At 36.2% G+C, this 20011-nt stretch overlaps 1 protein-coding gene across 5 annotated transcripts in view; it reads right to left on the reverse strand.

The window, feature by feature from the left end:
- Snx25 (sorting nexin 25) overlaps positions 1–20011 on the reverse strand; it is a 130448-nt gene that overhangs the window by 22592 nt on the left and 87845 nt on the right. For 4 of the 5 annotated variants that reach the window (XR_007343372.1, XM_048791887.1, XM_015486147.2 and 1 more), the window contains 5 exons: positions 10431–10466; positions 8249–8430; positions 5034–5165; positions 2967–3239; positions 68–232 (listed from right to left, as the gene is read on the reverse strand). Coding sequence is in view for 4 of the 5 variants with exons in the window: in XM_048791887.1 (XP_048647844.1) it covers positions 68–232; positions 2967–3239; positions 5034–5165; positions 8249–8430; positions 10431–10466 (788 nt within the window). In the remaining variant the exon portion in view is untranslated. The remainder of the gene's footprint in view (positions 1–67; positions 233–2966; positions 3240–5033; positions 5166–8248; positions 8431–10430; positions 10467–20011) is intronic. The other variant, XM_015486148.2, reaches the window with a different exon arrangement.

Consider the following 20011-nt stretch of genomic DNA (forward strand, 5'->3'; position numbering starts at 1 on the left):
AAACTAATACTTATCAAATTAAACAAATAGAAACTCAGAGACAATCTTGAAAGCAAAAAAGAGTTACCTTCTTGTCAGGTTTTGGTGCACTTTGAATAGAATTTAGAGCTTGCCTTTTATATTCAAGTTTCTCATTTAGTTCTCGGAGTTTGTTGACAGCAAAACTGGTATGTTCATTAATCCCACTGGCACCTTCATCTAAAGGTTCCTCACTAGCCTCATTTTCCAGGCCCTGGAGGAAAAGCCACACACCACCATGTCTTATGATGATAAGAATAAATAAATACACCTTAGCAATTATTATCTTTTATGCAGATGTTATATCATCACAGGACACGATTCCAAAGTACTAGATTCCAATAAAGGAAAAAATACTTAAACAGAATGCTTAGAAGCAGAGTGTTTTTCTTTTTTCAACAACGAGAAAAATTGAAGTAATTGGTATTCAGAATTGTGTTGAAAAGGGAAATATTTAATAACCTGAAGAAGGTGGGAGAGTAGGGTTACATGGTGTTATTCTCTAAATGGTACATCCAAGGAAATCTGCATAGAACAAGGGAAGGCAACTGAGTTATCATCCCAACTTGATCTGAAAAATCTATACCTAATCTTTGACAGAGATCTTGCTTCTTTCCTAACAATATTATGAGAAACTAACGTAAGTCACTTTAAAATAAAATTTCCAAATTCCCACTAGTAAACACATTTTCAGTAAGTACTTTGTTCAGCCCTTCTCTTGAAGACATATTTTGTAAATTAATAGGCAGATAATTTTACCAGCAAAGTAGCATTTGAAAATGACCTAAGTATCATAAAGAACTACGCAACTTGGAAAAATCTGAATAGATTACCAAATAGCACAGGAATTAGATTTCAGAATAACCAACAGCACACAGAGCACTGAATGGAGCTGCTGAGAATTATCTTCTGGCTTGTTCACTCTTTAACTTTCTTCCAGACTTTCTTCTAATTTTTACATACGTACATTCATTCATTCACTATTTATTTTATTTATTTATTGGTACTAGGGACTGAGCCGTGGGTGTTTACCACTTAGCTATATCCACAGCTCTTTTTATTTTATTGTTTTTATTTTTAGAGACAGGGTCTTGCTATGTTGCTAAGGGTCTCACTAAGTTGCTGAGGTTGGCTTTGAACTTGTGATCCTTCTGCCTCAAGATTACAGATATGCACCATCGCACTAATTTTTATTAACTGTAACAAACATAAAGTTAGATTTTTTTTCCAAAGAAAAAAATAATAGTACTGGTAGTTCTAGAAAAACAAGATGTTTTCATTTTTATTCTTTCTACTCATTGTTTTAAATATATGCATTATTATGTAATCCTATACCTTGTACTCATTAAAGTGGGTATTCTACCCTTTTCAAAAAATATAAAGTAGTATATTTTAAGGCTATATTAGTCTTCAAAATTATAATTTTTTTAGCTTCATTGTATTCTATTGTACTGACAATTTATGGAGGTGTATTTCTATTGTTGTTCCTGCTGTGAGTCAACTCTTCTTTTTTTTTTTCTTTCATTATCTCACTGCCTCAGATGTACTAAAACAAACTCCATTGTGCTTAAAAAATTTCCTTCATTTTAATCATTTTCAAACATTTCTAGAAGTTACCACTTCCAGGATTATTGAAACAAAGAATACCAATAGTTTTCAAAAGGTCAATAGTACACATTGGCCTTCTTTTAATCCTAGGTGGTAGACCTTTTATGAGTTTGTTTATGGTTACCTCTCACTTCAACTGTCAGTTCAAGTCCTTATTTGACTTATCTTTTTATTAATTTGAATGTTTTACAGCATTTGCTAAAATATTAACCATTTAAATATCTGAAGTAGGAAGATGACAGTTAAAACAAACTGTGATCTATCTTTTAAAAAAAATTGCAATGAGTAGTGAGATGACCAATCAGTTCAGTGATTTTATATGTAAAGAACTAAGTAATAGCCAGGCACGGTGGTGCATGCCTATAATACCAGCAGCTCAGGAGACTGAGGCAGGATGATTGCGAATTCAAAGCTGGCTTCAGCAGCAACAAAGCACTAGGCAACTCAGTGAGATCCTGTCTCTCTAAATGAAATACAAAATAGGGTTGAGGATGTGGCTCAGTGGCTGAGTGCCCCTGAGTTCAATCCCCGCTATCTCCCTAAAACAAATAAACAAAAAACTAAGTAGCAAAACCTTAAAACAATTCTAAGAAAAGATCATAAAATGTAACAATAGTTCAGAGACCTCAAGCTGACTTCAAATACTATTAAGAGCAAAGATTCCTCAGAATTGGAGATACAGAGAACTGGGCAGAGAAAAAAAATCCAGGATAAATTATAATCTTTTTATGTACTAATCTTAAAGATGTAGTCACCATTAGTAAATGAGAGACGTTACCTGAAGCTATCCAAAATGACTGAGTAGACACTATAAGAAAATTAGACCTAAGTTATGGCTTACCAAGATTTCTTTAGAACATTTTAATTTCATCTGATTTTTTAAAACTCCAAAATAGTTACTTTAATTCCTTCCATATCCCTTTTCTTTTCATCCATCCCCCCCAGCCCCTGCCAACCCTTTTCTCACTAATTGGAGGCTAGACATAGCTCTACTGATTCCTTTAGCTGGCCTAAGCCACAAATGGTCTATTCTTATTTTTCAGGAGTCAAACTAGGGTTGTATCTAAGGCAGGCAAAGGTTTTGACTTAGTACTCATAAGTGGCAGCAAATTGGTTGGAAGAGCAGAAAAGGGAAGAAAGAATTGTACAAAATCAGAAGCAACGAGTTAATTGAACTTCTTATTCTACTTAAAAGCCTATATATTAAAACATGGAAGTGTACATCAAATTTAGCTCCTCTAATATGTGCCCAAAATATAATAATATTTAAAGCTTATTCACTGAAATAATATTTAAAGCTTATTCACTGAAAAAGAAGTCAAAAATTAAATTTGACTCACCATATCATCTTTGTTGGAAATCAATTTTGAGACATGTTTTTCTTCCTCTTTTATCATCAATTTCTCATACAAATCGCTGACAATAAATGAAGGGTAATATCTATCCTTTAAGGTCTCATATACATCTCCCTGGATTTTGTAGAACACCTCAATACCTTTATTTCCTACAAGACATTGCTGGATTTCTTTGTAAAGTGATTTTTCTACAGATATGTCTTTGCTTTCCACAAAGAAATTCTGATAAATTTCACCAACTAATTGTGGAATTTCATTCTGAAAAGACAAGAGTTGAAGAACAAGAAGGGTAAGTAATATCATCTCTGAGAGAAATTACTTTCCACTGAATTGTTTGCATTTTAAGGCTGGAAGGAAGATATTTGGGATGTATCCTGATACTGTTACCATTGCAGAGCTTAGACTTCTGTGTCCATGTTCAGAGTTAAGGGATAAGTGTTAGGCCCTGAAAAAATTACTGGTTTCTTAAAATAAGCACCTTATGTCAAACAATTAACATCTGTAATTTCTTTTAAAAGCCAGAAATGGAGGAAACACAAGAATTAGAAATTCTTTTTCTGCAATGGATAGCTTTCCATAAATCTCAATTCCATAGGGATACAAATTATTGATGAAAATTCATCTGACTTTTTATCAAAATGAATACTTGTAAGTCCTCACCCACTAATATAAGTAATTTTTATCCCAGAAATATATCAATATCGTAGTTGTACATTTTGAAAAAAGAAGACAGATATTCTTCAAAATGTTAATGCAGCATAATTACATTGTCATCAACCTTATATTGATCAGCTTAGTCTTACACAGTACACTTGGGTCACCACTGGCCTACTTCAGAAATGCCAACATCTCTTTTGATTGACATAATATTTACACTTCTTCTAGAGATACTTTATTAACTCTAGGAATGGTATGTAAAGTTCTCAACAGTAGTGAAAATAAAATACATATAGTAATGAGCTGCTAGGTGAAAATGTGGCTATTTTGAGGAAACTGTATGTTCTTGAGAATTTTGAAAACATAGTCAGTTGTTTAAGAAAACTCTTTAGATTGTTCTTTACAGTATTCTTTTGAGAGGAGCTAAAGGTGTTGATTAAAAAAAGCAATGAAGTTGCCAAATACAATAATGGGTAAAATGAGGTAATTTGTGGTTTGTAACTTAACAATGAGAAATATTCCTAAGACAAAAATTTAAAAATACTGTAAGTCTGTATTTAGTTCCTTAACCAAGGCAGTTTGTGATTTATAATGTATTTTAAATTAGCATTCTGTTCTAGCAAAATTCATAAGCAAATGAGCAATTCAATACACAAGAATGCTCTCTGTGCTTCTATTAATAAACCTCTGGAAATGTTATACACTGATATTTCATGTATATAAACATATTGCTATGTATGTATGTAGACATATGCATACATATACACTAAAAATGTATAGACATTTATTCTTTCTCTTTTTTTGAGATAGGGTCTTGCTATGTTGCCCAGGCTGGCCTCAATTACTAAAGCTATTCTCCCACCTCAGCCTCCTGAGTAGCCAGGACTATATCCCCTTGCCCAGCTAATTTTTATTATCTATTCAGAACCTGCAAGTACAAAGAACACTGTTTAACCATTGGCTTCTTCATTGACAGAGGCATACATAACCGCAAATGTACTTTATGTTTGTTTATTCAATCAAATTTTAAATGAAATTAAAGAAGAGTTGTGAAAAAATACATATTATAAAGTGAAGAATAAAAATGAACAAAAAGGAAAAATGAGTATTATGCTATAATAAATGGCAAGGTTATGAGACTGAGGTGAACAAGACCAAATTTATTAAATAGCAATTTAATCTCTTAGGACACTTATGAATCTCTTTTCCCCATGACTACACATTCCAAAATATAATTTTATTTGTCAAAACAGGCTGAGATATAATGACATTATATTTAGTTTAAAATATTCTTTTAATGTATACTTACAGCTGTGTTGAGAAAAGAGACAACATGCCTAACATGCAATTTTCATCAGCTAGGAATTAAAAATCCCTTGAGCCTATATATACTACCTTGTTTGCACTCTTTAAATGTTCCACAGACTCCCAAAAACTAATCAGAGCTCTTTTGTCTATCCTTTCCATGTATAATCGAAAGTGCTCTCGGTACAAAGGATTGGTCAAGATCTCTTCAAACTGAAGAATCTATAATAGAAATTTAAGAAAAATATTTTTAAAATCAAATTTTAAATGCCAGTTTGCTTTAACTTCGAACAGATTAACTTCTACATTTAGGGAAGAATGCACTTTTAAGGTCATAGCCAACGTAAACTGAAATATCTCATCTACCATCTTCCTAAATTTTAAAAGGAATAAAACTTGCTGAATATTCAAAATGCATATATTCAAGAGATACAATTTTCTATTAATCATTCACTCACTCAACAAAGATTTACTTGACATCTACTTGGTATCAGGTACAGTTCTAGAAACAGATAAAAATCCCTACAGAAAGTATATTCTATGCCTAAAACTCAATAGTTGCCAGTGATAGAAAAAATTGAAGAGAATGTATAAAAAGACCAAAAAGCTGGAGTCTAAAGGTTTAGAATTTTGTTTTCCATCATATTTTTATACAGCTGAGGAATACACAAGTGATTTTATATACTGACTTTTTGTTTACAATACCACACTCATTAAAAAATCTTTTGTAAGCATCATTTTAATTGGTCCCTAAAATTCCATTGTTGAATATACCAAACTCAATTCTACTACTCCTTTGTTTACTATTCTGTATATTCGCAGAAACAGAAAAAGGAATCTACCTGAAGACACGGAAAGAACAACCTTGAATATGGATGGCTCTAATGTGAGAAAACAGATGACCTCCATAACAATGTATAAAACTCAATTAGGTGAAATGATTAATTTAGCCATAACCTTAGCCTGAATTAGTGGTAAAAATTTATATCTAATAAGTGGAACTCAAAAATTTTAAGTTAAGTAAAAACTCATATATTGAGATTCTTAAAATTAACATCATGGCAGTTGGCAAATTTCTCAACTATTACCAGTAAGATATTTCTAAAGTCAATGTACATTCAACTCTTCTATCCAACAATGAGCCCTTGCTTAATATGTTTTGCGGGTAGAAAGAGAAAGGCATTTTCTAACAACTTCTGGTACCTAACTAAAGGAGATGGCCATTCATTTTGTGCAGACCATTAGTAATCAGTTTCCATATATATTTCAAGGCATTAGTATTTAGTCAGTTTACTAATTTTGTGACATCACAACAGATATCTTTACTTTGTGTAAATCCTACCAGTAGAGAATTCTGAAGCACAAATTCTAACTCTACTATAAAGAGGCTTAAAGTAACTCACATCAACTTTGGCTACAGAAGAGAGAAGATGGGGTTAACAACTCCAGCAACAGATGAAGCCAGGGGACCTTTTTAGACTCAAATACAGAGTCCTAGACTACATTCAGTATTATTCGTTTTGGACTGGACTTGGATGAAATGAATAAACTGATGTGAAAGTTGGCTTTTCTTTAGAAAAGGTTAGATATGTATTGTCACTAATTTCTAAACCCCAAATATTTTCTACTCTCTCTACTAGATTACTTTCATTTTGTTTTATAATTACTTTGGACTTTTTTATTAATTTACTTATTTTTTGGTACCAGGGATTGAATTCTGGGGCACTCAACCTCTGAGCCACATCCCCAGCCCTGTTTTGTGTTTTATTTAGAGATAGGGTCTCACTGAGTTGCTTAGAGCCCTGCTTTTGCTGTAGCTGGCTTTGAACTTGCGATCCTCCTGTCTCAGCCTCCCCAGCTGCTGGGTTTACAGGCATGTGCCCCCACACCCGGCCTACTTTAGCCTCTTTGAGAACAGGGATTCTATCTTACTCATTTTGTATCCTAGTATTTAGCACTATGCCTGAGAGAATGTGGGCCTTCATTAATGTTAATTAAATGAATGGATTAATGAAGAATGAATAGGACATAAATTAAGACTTCATCTATGACAAATGGGGCTAGATATTTATTTAGGAGACCAAAAGCTGAGGGAAAGAAAGAAGAAGGAGAATATTCAGCCTACCAAATTACTCTTACATTCACCAAAATGTGAAGTTTTCACTTTGGATCAAAATCCAAAATCTCAGAAAGTTTCCATTGCCAATAGCAAAATTAACAGATCTCTCATAGGCAGGGCACTCCTCTATAAAACAAGGGTCCCTTGGAGCTGCACTTGTGCCATGTGTGTAAGATACTGCAGAATTCTGGGACAGAAACCTGCCTGAACAGGCTCCAATGGAGACTAGTCCAGGAACAAGTGAAAAAGTACAAAGCACATCACTAGAATAGGGATGCAGGGGAATGTGACAGACAAGTAAGTATCTGATCCAAGTCAAAGAAGAGCAAGAAAGATCAAGAAATCAGAACAGGTGAAGGTTAGAAGCTTATAGATGCTGGCTTCTTTGTGACTAAACAATAGCTTACAAAAAAGGATCTTGGCATTTGCCTTTCAGTCCCGGTCTCAGATGGTACAGCCAAACTCCTCAGGGTATACTGACGGTTTCCTTCCATCCCAGCATGCTCCAGGTCTTGTAAGACAAACTTGGTCCTTTAGAGTTAGGATAAGACACTAAAGTAGGGCTACATCATGTTCCTAGGCTCTGTGATTTAAAGACTTGGTAGCAACACAATCCAGAGTTTTGTAATACAAAAAGTCATTGGCATTATGGTTTAGAGAGAAAGCACTTAAGACTTGTGAATCAATCACATCTGTGTTTTTAATCTAATTCTGCCTCATTCTATCTATGTGTTCTTAGGTAGGTTACTTAAATATAGCATTTTATTTTTTTGAAAATGAAGATATCGAGTACAAATTTCATAGCATGTGGCAAGGAGTAAGCAAAATAATGCTTAAGATGCTTTCTACTTCACAGGTGGTTATTTCAACCAACTGAGTGAGCGACTTGATTGGAAACCTACAAATAAAAACATGCTTCTCTGAAACTGGGGGAAAACAAGGGGAAAAGATGCAATGGCACATATGCACACATGCACACCCTTGCCATGCCTACATTCTACTGTTGATAGAAGTCAAGGACACCAAGTAACAGGGTTCTTTTACTCATAAAAACAAGTATGTGAGTCTGTAATTATGGAACACATGTCTTAAGTGAAATACTAAAAAGCTAAAAGACTATATATGTGGTTACATCATTGTTTATAATAAAATTATAAGGTCAAAATAAGAAACTAAAAAGTTCTACCTTCTGGTTTTGAGGCCCTTCCCCCTCATCCAAGGCCCCATCCTCTTGCTGGTCATAGGCAGGACCTCCCAGAATTCTGATCCTCTTTTCACACTGCTTCTTTGCCACAGTCAGTTGGTTAATGTACCTTTTCATATTCCTGGCCCTCAGGAGATCAGCTTTCATTGCAGCAGATTCCTTACCTTGAATATAAGTGATGAATAGAACCCAGTCAGAGGACAAGGTATAAAAGAGGGAACACAACAACTCTATATTTTGAAAAATAGCAAAATTAAGTAATAGAATAGATTCATGATAAATACATCTATATTCCCAAATAACAGTAGTTCCTGAATATATCACTGACAAATTTACCCAAATGTAAAAATTTTTTATTAAACCTCTGTATGTAAAAGTTCACAAATCACTGTATGTATATTTAATATCTTGATATGGATGTGTATACATACATATTCATTTGTAGGTCTGTATTGAATGCTGTATCTGTTAGGCACTGTTTTGGCTTTTGAGATTCAGGACCAATTGTTGGACCACATAGAGTTTATGAAGGAAGAAAACCAAAGATGATACAAGCAATTAAAAGTATAATGTGGGTTATAAAAAGATGAGCAGATACCACTGAACTGTTTAAAAGAGAATTCTAACCCAGGTTTCCTTAAAGAAATCACATTCAAACATGAATATGAATACAGTGTGGCAGTCAAGAAGAACAGCAAGGGTTAAATGAGAACCCTAAAGAGAAAAAAACTTCAAGACCCTATTGTATAGCAGATGCAAAAGGGAAGGGAGATCCAAAATGAACTGGAAATAGGTACAAGCCAGAAGATGCAAATATTTTGGGGCCAGAGAAAGAACTTTATTCGTTAGCCCCAAAGTGAAGCTTTTAGTGGATTTTCAGCAGGGATATGCCATGGATGGATTTATATTTTAAAAGATAACAAAGGAAGCAGGAGGAAAAAAGAGAAAGTTCTAGTTGGGAAACCATTGTAGCAAAACTGCAGAGGGACAAAGTGATGGCCTAAATTAGGTTCATGCCAGTGGCAGCAGAAAGGTCTGGAAATTTTGAGAATGACAGATCCAGTGATCCACTGGACAGGTAGAAGATAGGTTCCGGAGGAATGAAAAGAAAGGAGGTAAAGAGGTGTTAGTTATGGCTTCTAGGTTTCTAACATAAGCAGTCACGCTGGTGGTGGAGCCAATTATGGATCTGGGAACAATGGAGAAAAATCAGGCATGTAGAAAATTATTAATTCAACTTTGGACAATGTGATAGAGACTTCCCAAAGATAGCTACAATATCTTCGGTCTCACTTTCTTTTTACAATGTCATTTCTGATAATCTCCCTCTAAGAAGGAGAATATGTTTCCTTTCTTGAATTTGAATGGGCTTATGATTACGGCAGAAGCGATACTGTAAATTCCAAGACTAGTTTGTCTAAAGCTACTGATTTGGAGCTGTGAGCCACCATGAACATCATCCACCTGCCCCAAGGCTTCCAAACAGAAGAAAACTGAACAATCAGATAATGGAGAGATTTACATGGAGAGGAACCAAGGCTTCCTAGATCATAGCTCTGGTCAAGACCTTGGCCAAAATCCTGCACTCACTTGGTATCATGTGGAGTACACTACCTGGAAAGCAAATTGTCTTAATCCAGTTGATGCCATGTGAAGCACAGAAGTCATTCTTCCCAGCCTCTGCCCAAGTGCAGATGCATGAGCAAGATAAATGACTGCTGTTTAAGAAACTGTATTTTAGGGTGGTGTATTATACAACAAATGATAACTAGAACAGGAAAAATTGGGTTGAGGGCTTTTGATCTATCTAATAGGTCTAGGGTTCACAATTGTTCAGCTCTTCGATGGTTACTGACATCTTGGGAGTAGGTTAAACAACCCAGGAAGAAACAAAATGATCCCAGGATATAATCTAAATAAACCGTACATTCAGTGGTAAAAGAGAAGACAAGCTGAAAAGCCAGGTTACATGTACATCTGTGTAAAAGAAGGCACTTTATCTGTTTATACACTGCTGTATCTCCAGCACTTATAACAGTGCCAAAAGTGCCAATAGTTCCCAATAGGAACTCAAATAAAACAGTTGCTGAGTGGATGAATGAAATATGTCAAATTTTACTGAGGGGCCAATAACAATATAGCTAACATTTTGCTGAGTACTTACTATGTATCAGGCATTGTGCTCTTTCTAGAACTGTGGCTGTGAAGAAGGGAAATAGGGTAAAGTATTTATTTAATTTTTTTGTACTAGGGAATGGACCCAGGGGTGATTTACCACTGAGTTACATCCCCGGCTCTTTTTTTTATTTTGAGACAGGGTCTCACTAAGTTGCTTAGGGCCTTGAACTTGCAATCCGCCTGCCTCAGCCTCCCAAATTGCTGGGATTACAGGCATGTGCCACCATCCTGGGCTCAGGGTGAAGAATTCTTAACTCCTATTTTTTAAACTAATCTCATATGGCTCCTCTATCCCCCACCCACTGACAATATATTTTTGCTAAGATCACCAGTGACCTCACGCCAAATCCAGTGGAAAAATTTCAGTATGATTGGCAATTAGAGTTAAGAGTCAAATTCTGACTCTGTTATTTACAAGTTATGTGGCCTTGTGCAAGAATTTTTAAAAACTTAACTTAAAAACAACTATGTGGTTTTCTTCCTTAGGTTAATATTATATAACTTAAACAAAACAGAACAAACCTACAAAATTAAATAACTAATTATACTGAGTGTGAACACTGGGGCACTTTACAACTAATTTACATCCCCACCCTTTTTATGTTTTATTTTGAGACAGGGTCTTGCTAAACTGCCAAACCTGGTCTCACACTTGCTAGAAGCTAGGATTACAAGTGTGTACCACCATACCCAGCCTCTACAAAATTAATTTTAAATGACTGAACATTGAGTCTTACCTTATTGGGAATGGACCGCCTTTGCAAGTACGACCTGAAGGCTGGGTTGGGGTAAAGGAAAGTATTTTTTGTTTGTTTAAAGTGGGAGACAAGTGAGCTGGTTTTAATGCTAATGAGAAGGAACCAGTTGAAAGTAAAAAGGGGCCATAGATAGGGAATGGAATCTAGAAATTAGATTAGCTTTTGAAAAGTGCCACCTTATCCATGATAGTAACGTGGAGGCAGACCAAATCTATGTAAGATACAAGAAATTTGGAGACGGGTGGCTGTAAGCTGAAACAGTTCCTTTTGCAAGGATTTTGTTTTCTCCAAGTGAGTGAGGTTATCTTCATAGAGTGAGGTGGGTGAAAGGGTGAGGGATCGGAGAGCAGAAGAGCATGCCTACCTCAGAAACTCAGTGAGATTGTTAGTAATGTTTAGGGCCTAAAAAAAACCCACTAGATAAATATAAATATCCTCCTTAGATATGGTAACTACCTATGTAGGCAGTCCAGATCAGGCTCTCTGGAGATGAGTCATAATATATATATACTTGGAGATTTGGAGCTACTAATAATAAAAGACAAAGTTCTGCATTGAATTTCTTGGTTTCCCTCAGAGTGCAATCCAAAATGTTTTTACACTGGAGACCTCAAATTCTGAGGATGATCATGACCTCTCTCATATCCCACTTAGTAGTCACTATTTTCCAATGCACAAAATAGGACCTCCTCAAGTTTAGCAGTCATTAGAAAAACTTAAACATCATAAAACATGTTTATCTGTCAGAAGCAGCTTTTCCAGTACTTATCACAAAGGATCATAGACAGACTTCAGGTCAATAGATTATGGCATTCAAGATGATCTTTCAGATATTATGGAATTTTTCCATATGTGTGCAAGGGAGGTATTTTCATTGGACTACAATAATGGTTTCTGAACTTGTCCTATGTTTGGCTATTTCCTATGTTGAGATAAACTCAGCATTTATCTCAACATAGGAAAATTACTATTTCAGAGTCCCCTTTATGTGAGGATAAAGGTAAATATAGTTGGCTCCAAACTAGTCTATTGCAAGCTAAGATGCTTTGTGGATATACCTAAAGAAATGTATGTTTAGAGGATGCATTTTCAGAAAAATATTTACTTTTTAAACCTATAGTTAAACTTTAAATTTTATGCCACATTTAGAGTACCCTGAAATTCAGGGGCAAATGTTGCCTTTCAGAAAACAAACCTAAAACTTAATCTTAATTTGGGGTTAAAACATGCTAATACAAAGAGAGCCGTGTCTAGGAGGAAAATGGCACACATTTATCAACTACCACATTCTTTTTCTCCCTCGAAAGCTTGAAAGCCATTCTAAAGAACAAAAACTAGAAGCAAATTCCAAAGAGAAGGAAGAATGAAAGAGAATAAACCTTCTCTTAAAACCCAGCTGCAAGGCTGAGAAGAATATTCTCGTGTTCGGCTTCAACGTAGCCTGCTCACGTGAATGCTCTCTGTTTGTTAAAGGGTGATACAAAGCCATTGTCTGATCACAAAGCTTGTTGCTAACAAATGCAGTAGCAGCTTGTTGCTTAGACACTTCTGTTTATTTTTGCCTCAGAAAACTAATGCTACGATCAGAGCTAAAGTGACTAACATGGAGCTCATGCAGCCCATGCTTCTGGCGTGCAAAAATCCTTGTAAATCCAGCAACACGGATGAATACGCTCCTTTGTGGCCCTGAAACCATTCATCCAAGAAATATTCATGTCAAGAAAAGTATAGGCAAGCGGGTGTGCGACAACATGCTGTGACCCAGCTCAAGCCAGATTCATATGGCTGTTTCTGTGCAGTCTAAAGTAGTAACGCTGTGCATTGTTAAAAGTGGGCTAATCACACAACATTTAATCTAGCTTAGAAAAAGAAGGCAAAGATGACAAACAGTGGCCAGTGAAGTACCGGATGGCAGCTCTTTAAATTGGTGCCAAGATGAAATCAAGTGATACAATATTCTAAAGCAATTAATTAAATAGTTTTACTTTTCCCCCTCCTAGATAGTCTAGATTCTATTGAGAACACAGCAAAAACAAATGGGTTAATGTGCTGAAAAAGACAATTATATTAGACATTAGGTGAACTGTTCTGGCCATGACACTACATCAGACTTACGAACAACATCTTAGAAATGCTTTTTGCTATAAATCTTCTGCCTATGAAGATTTATGGTTCTTTGTTAAGTAAGTGAAGTGCCTTGAATAAAATACCAAAGGACAACTGTTAGGTGCTATTTCTCATGAGGCAACACAGAGTAAAGTAACTTACAGTACAAACTGATGACTCTATTAACAACATGATTATAACTGGATGAAAAGGGCACCTCTACATTTTTCAGGTATAAAAAAAGTCAAGAGAAAATTATTCTTCTGTCATAGTATTCCCAAGCATATTAATAATAGCATTCTCAGCAGATTGAAGAGTTTAAAAGAGAACTCACCGCAGGGTTTCTCAATCTTGTGGGTATTTGAGGCCCGGTAATTGTTGTGGAGGGCTGTACTGTATACTGAAGAATATTAAGGAGCATCCCTGGCCTCCACCACTAGATGCCAGTAGCATCCCTTCTCCCAGAGATGACCACCCAAAATGACTCCAGACACTGTTAAATGGGAGCAAAACTCACCCCAACCCCTACCAGGTCCCAGCAAGAAATACTAATAGAGAGCACAACTTCTGTGACCACACAGAGGACAAGGCTGCATATGCCTCCCCTACCCCTGACTACTCAACACAGGTCCTCTTTCCTTCTCTGCAGAATCCACACATTTTCTCACAGTCCCCAGGCAATCAAGGAAAGGAACAGGGACTTCCTCAATAAGAAATGCTGGGCTACATTCCTTAACCCATATGCATTCTAACAGACCAAACAGCCTTTGAATCTTCTTGTACATTTAAGTAGAAGTTTTACCAAATCCTCTTGATGGAAGATTTATTAGTCAGCTTTTTGTCACTATGACCAAAATAACCAACAAGAACAACTTAGAGAAGTTCATTTTGGGTTCACAGTTTCAGAGATTTAGTTCATGATGGGCTGACTCCATTGCTGTAGGGCCAAGGTGAGGCAAAAGAACATCATGGTGGAAGGGTGGGGTGAAGGAATGTAACTTCATTCATGGCAGTCAGGAAGCAGGGAGAGAAAGAAAAGGGATGGGGCCACAGGGACTATGCACCCTTCTAGGGCATACCTCCAGTGACCCATCTCAAGCCATGCCCCAGCTGTCCATAGTTACCACCCAGACAGTCTATTCAAACTAGGATGGATGAACTAATTTCATAATCTAATCATTTTATCTTTAATACAGGAGTTCTAGAGAGACACCCCATAACAGGTATGTGTTCTCAAAGGGATTTAGTCAAGTTTCAAAATGAGTTAATGGTACTTGATTTCCTAACAGGAAGCTGGCAACAATTCTCAATAGTTTTACTGTAACAAACTTCTTCAAAATTATCTGAAAATCATCTCAAAACTCCCCAGAAACTCAAAAAATATTGACCTTGCTTTTCAATTTGAGGCTAGTATGTGCTTTAAAAAAAGGTGTGGGGGGGGGTACCTTATTACATCAAACACCTGGAATTCCAGTCTAAAGTGTCACTCTACTCTATGGAGAGCATACTTGAGAAATAAGCAGAAATCATCAGGAGTTGATGGTGGAACCTCTCACTTGACAGGGGAAAAGACTACAGAGACCTCACAGATCTTGAGTGGTCTAGTCAGAGTACGCCTGCAGCCTGCCTTCTACTTCCTTCCTCTGATGTCTCAAGTGCTGGGACTTCTCACATTTCCTTTGGTTTAAGGCCCTGAAATACGTTTACATTTAACAGGTAATTATATCATATCAATTAAATTCACACATTACATTCAGAACCCCTTATTCAAATTAGTACTGTGAGGTGAATGGATTTGATAGACACCCTTGAAACACAGATCGGATCTATATCATTTTTAAGTGTTGGGCGTGACTCTCATAACATCTACCCATGGAAATGAGTAGTGCAGTGGAAAGAGTCCAGGACTTTAACTCAGGAGACCTGAGTTAAAGTTCTGAATTAGGTGTGTGACTAACTAGTTCTATGTTCGAAGGAGGTAAATTGTTTAACATATCTGGACTTGATCTTTGTTTTATAAAATGTAGGTGCTAGAAAATGTGAGGATTATAGTTTTCTAGGGGGAGAGAGTAGGAGTAGAGTTGACTATAAAAAAATCATAGACTATAATGAATGTAATGGAAGTACCTGAGCCCTTAGTGTTTTAAGGAAGAGAAGAGAGGGGAGCTAGGTAGTGACATACAGGCTGAGAAGCTGTTGTACTCACAGTGTGAGGACTGGGCAGAGAGAAACCACAGCAAGAGTCCCTATCACAATAGCAGGGAAATAGCCCATGGTCTCATCTTAATCCATTCATGCCTCCATTAAAAAACACCATAAACAGATATATTGAAAAACAATAGAAATTTGTCATTCTGGAAGCTGTAAAATCCAAAATTAATTGTCATTAGAGGTGGTGTCTTCTTGACATGTTTTCACATGGTGCAAGGGACATGGCAACGCTCTCAGGCTTGTAAGGGTACTAATTCCCCTTCAAAGACTCCATCTTCAAATACCATCTTCAAATACCATCACCTTGGTGATCAGGTTTCAACATTGAGTATTTAGAAGACATAAATACTCAAATCACAGCAGATCTTGTAAGTTTAGGTCATTTATAAATTAGCAACTGCTTGAATTACTACATTGAAATGCTAAAAAATTCAATAATATCAAAGCATTAGAGAAGACCCTGAAAATCTACTAGAACCCACAGGTTAGCTCCCTTCTCTCAGGCAGTGACACCTTTAAACTCTAGACTGGATAATGAAACCATATAATATGATTTAAAAATAATTCCTAATGGAATTATTACAGAAAATAACAGTGTATGTGTGTTTACACATGTGTATATACGTATTCCATATAGTCTATTGTTTTCTAAGTTCTACTTGATCAATTCTATAACCATTTAGTTATACTTGGATAAGACAGTATTTTATCAATTTTACCAAATGAATAAAAAGGCAAAAACCTTCGAGTCTATATTGAATCTATCACTCTTAAGTATATACTACAGAGATTTCCGGCATACTCAAATCAACTTCATGTCCTTGGCTTTAGTCAGCTGAATGAGTGTTACTCTTGAATTGCCTTAACTATTCTTGATAACACTACAGGATTCAGAACAGCACAGTAGAAAGCTTTAAACAAGGCAGCTGCTATGGTGGGCTTATTTGCATTAAACTATAGGTGAAACTTTATATGTCTCACTAGTACTAGAATTCCTACACTTGGGTAGCTTATTAGGTAGCTTATTTTAACAGACTATTTTGGAACCGCTCTGACCTTCTGTCTAGTTGTAAATATAAAGCTATAAAGTTGTGCACTAAATGCAAATATAAATACAACAATGGTTCTGTGTCATTTGCACTAATGGTTTTCAAAGTGTGGTTCCTGGATAAGCAGCATCAGCCTCACCAGGGAGCCTGGGAGCAGTGCAAACCCCTCAGGCCCACATAGATCAGCACAATCAGAAACTATGGAAAATGGCTGAGGAATCTGCTTTTAAGCAAACCCTCCAAATGAGTCTGACACATATGGAACCACTGCTCTACAGATACAAGTCTAAACTTCTAAGTTTAGTTTCAGGACCCTTTGCAATAGGCCCCTGTTTACTTATCCTGCCTCTTACCTTATATGAGGTTATTTCCTAACTCACTTTTTCATGGGGTACTATCGACCCGTATCTATGAGACAAATCCAAATTGGAATGAAAGCCATTCAAACTTTAGGACTCAACCCAGTGTTACTCTTGGCCTGTATTCCAGATAAGGTTGACCACTCTACATTTCTGTGCCATTATGTATCCTGAACAAGCAATTTTCCCTGCATTTATCAAACAACATCATCCTGTTGTATGTGTCTACCAGTCTCCTCATAAGACTATGAGCTCCTTTAAGTCAGAGAGAGTTTTATTCATTGCACTGCTGTACCTAATCCACAAAGGCACTCGGAAAATGTTTTCCAAATAACTGAAAACCCACTTGTAGTGATTAAGCTATCCTTCAGAGTAATTCTCTACTGACATGAGATATCCTAAGAGAACTCAAGAGTGCTCTCTTCTACCTGCAATCAGGGGAGGTAGGGTTGTAATCAGAGGAGAAAGAGATTTTAGATATTAAATACAAAGGATAAGTAGGAGTTACCCAGGCAGAAAGAGACTGAGAGAAAGGTAGCATTTCAAGAAGAAAGAGAGCATGCAAAAACTATTGAGACAGGAGGAATCAATGTGAGCTTAGGAACAAGAATAATTCATGTAGCTGAAGTGTGGGAGTGGGGTGGGGGGATGGCAGGAAGTGGAAATTAGTATAAGGACACAGGCCAGAGTAAGTAGGACCTTGATTTTTTTAAAAATCACTATGACTTCAGCATGAAAATATATATTAAGTAGGGTAAGTGAAAAGAACTAGTCAACAATGTCAAATGCTGCCAAAAGTCACGAAGATGAAGATTGAAAAAAAATTCATTGAAATTAGCTTGACTTCCCAAATTCCATGACCAATAAGCAACTAACCCTAACTCTAGGGGGTAAAATTCAGGTGTCAGTCAATAATACACTGGGCCCCAGATTTGAATACAGTCAGAAGCAAGAAAATTTTGTGTGCAAAATATAATTTCTAAGACTCATTATTTAAAATTGTTTAGTATTCATAAGTTTTCTCTTTTAAAGTTTCAGTACTGGGAATTGAACTCTGGGCCTCATGCATGTAAGGTCCTTGCTTAGCATCTGGGTGGCTATCTTAAGTGACAGCCGCCATTTTCCCGTCCAAGGACCTTTTCAGAAAAGGCTCACCACTCCCTCATACCAACCCCACCCTTCTGCCTCCTGCATTAGGACCCGCAGGCTCTGATCCCTGAGCTTGGCCCATAAAAGCCCCAAAATTCAAGCCTGTCCTGCCTCTCTCTTCTAGGGAAGGATGTGCCTTTATTTGTCAGCTCTGACAAACTCTCAGTGTGTATCTCTGCCTGGTCTCTGTCTTTCATTTATTGCTCGCTCGTCTCCCAAGTTCTTGCTTTTCTTTCAATGCACTCTAGGTAAGTACTCTACCACTGAGCTACATCTCCAATCCTATATTTATAAGTCTTCTGTAGGAATCTTTCCCCCTTACACATCGTGTAATTTTCTTGCTCACAGAAAAGATGAGTTAGTTGATCACCTTTACTCTAGAAAGAGTAAAGGTGACTCACTGATCCCTAAATGAAGTACTATTAGGGGACCAAGTAAGTTTGCAGCACCACCCACCCCACCCCACNATATATATATATATATATATATATATATATATATATATATATATAAAATTATATAATGATATATTATTACATAATAAAATATTCAATAATTGTAATAATTATATAATAGGTTATATAATTATAATGTTATATATTATATAATTATATACTATATAATTATGATATATGGTTTATAAATATATTTAATGTAATATATGATTTATATGTACATACATACGTACTCTGCTTTTCCTATGCATATATAACTTGATAAAGTTTAATTTATAAACTAGGCAGATATTAACAATGACAATAATAAAATAGACCAACTGTAACGATATACTATAATAAAACTGCCGGTATCAGCATCACTACTCTTGAATTTGGGGACATTATTAAGTTAAATATGGGTTACTGGAACACATACATAGTCAATCTGATAAGATGTCTACTAAGTGACTAATGGGTGGGGTAGCATACACAGTGTGGATACAAAGTACATCCTAGGTAGGATGAAACAATGGTTTGAGGTTTCATCGAGCTACTTAAAACAGTGTACAATTTAAAACTTATAAATTGTTTATTTCTGGAAGTTCCCATTTAATATTTTTTGGATCACAGTTAAATGTAACTAACACCATGAAAAAGGGAAAGTACTGTAGAAGTCATGGAGAAAGGTCTGGAACCTATCCTTCACTCCTGGTCCTCAGAAGGAACTAATACCTTAATCTCAGACTTCTAGTCTCCAGAACCATGAGAACATGAATTTCTGTAATTAAAGCCACTCACTATGTAGGGCTTTGTCAGCAGACTGACCAAACTAAAATAACAAAATAAGAAAGGTATTATTCTGACTCAACTCATAATAACAAGGAGGAGCACTAACAAAAGATAATGGAGGCAAAGATAAATCCCTTTCTGTATTCTCTTTAAAATACTGTCAAAATGCCTGAAAGTGAAATGTTTCCTCTGCAAGAACAATGAGAATAAGGAGAGTAGCAGAACCATCCTCACAGATGTTCCTTTGCTCAAAAGCCTACAAATACTTCCTCATCCAGAGTCAAGGCCAAAGTCCCCACAGTAGCAGTAAGGCCCTTCTTGATTGGGCCTTGGAGCTCAGTTTGGCTTTTCTCCTCCAACTCAGCTCTCTTTTTTTTTTTTTCTTATTGGTTGTTCAAAACATCACAAAGTTCTTGACATATCATATTTCATACATTTGATTCAAGTGGGTTATGAACTCCCATTTTTACCCTGTATACAGATTGCAGAATCACATCGGTTACACATCCACGTTTTTACATATTGCCATACTAGTGACTGTTGTATTCTGCCAACTCAGCTCTTCAGGTTCCCTCCTTTCCTAGAAGCTTTCAAGCTCCTGGGACAATGCTCAAGGGTCATCATCTGGGTGAGGACTTCCCTATCACATTATTTGAATGCAAAATCAGATTCCCCTGCAGCAGTTCTAGCATTCCCTACCACCCCACTT

The sequence above is a fragment of the Marmota marmota genome, unplaced genomic scaffold (genome assembly GCF_001458135.2).
Source record: "Marmota marmota marmota unplaced genomic scaffold, marMar, whole genome shotgun sequence".
Lineage (NCBI taxonomy): Eukaryota > Metazoa > Chordata > Mammalia > Rodentia > Sciuridae > Marmota > Marmota marmota.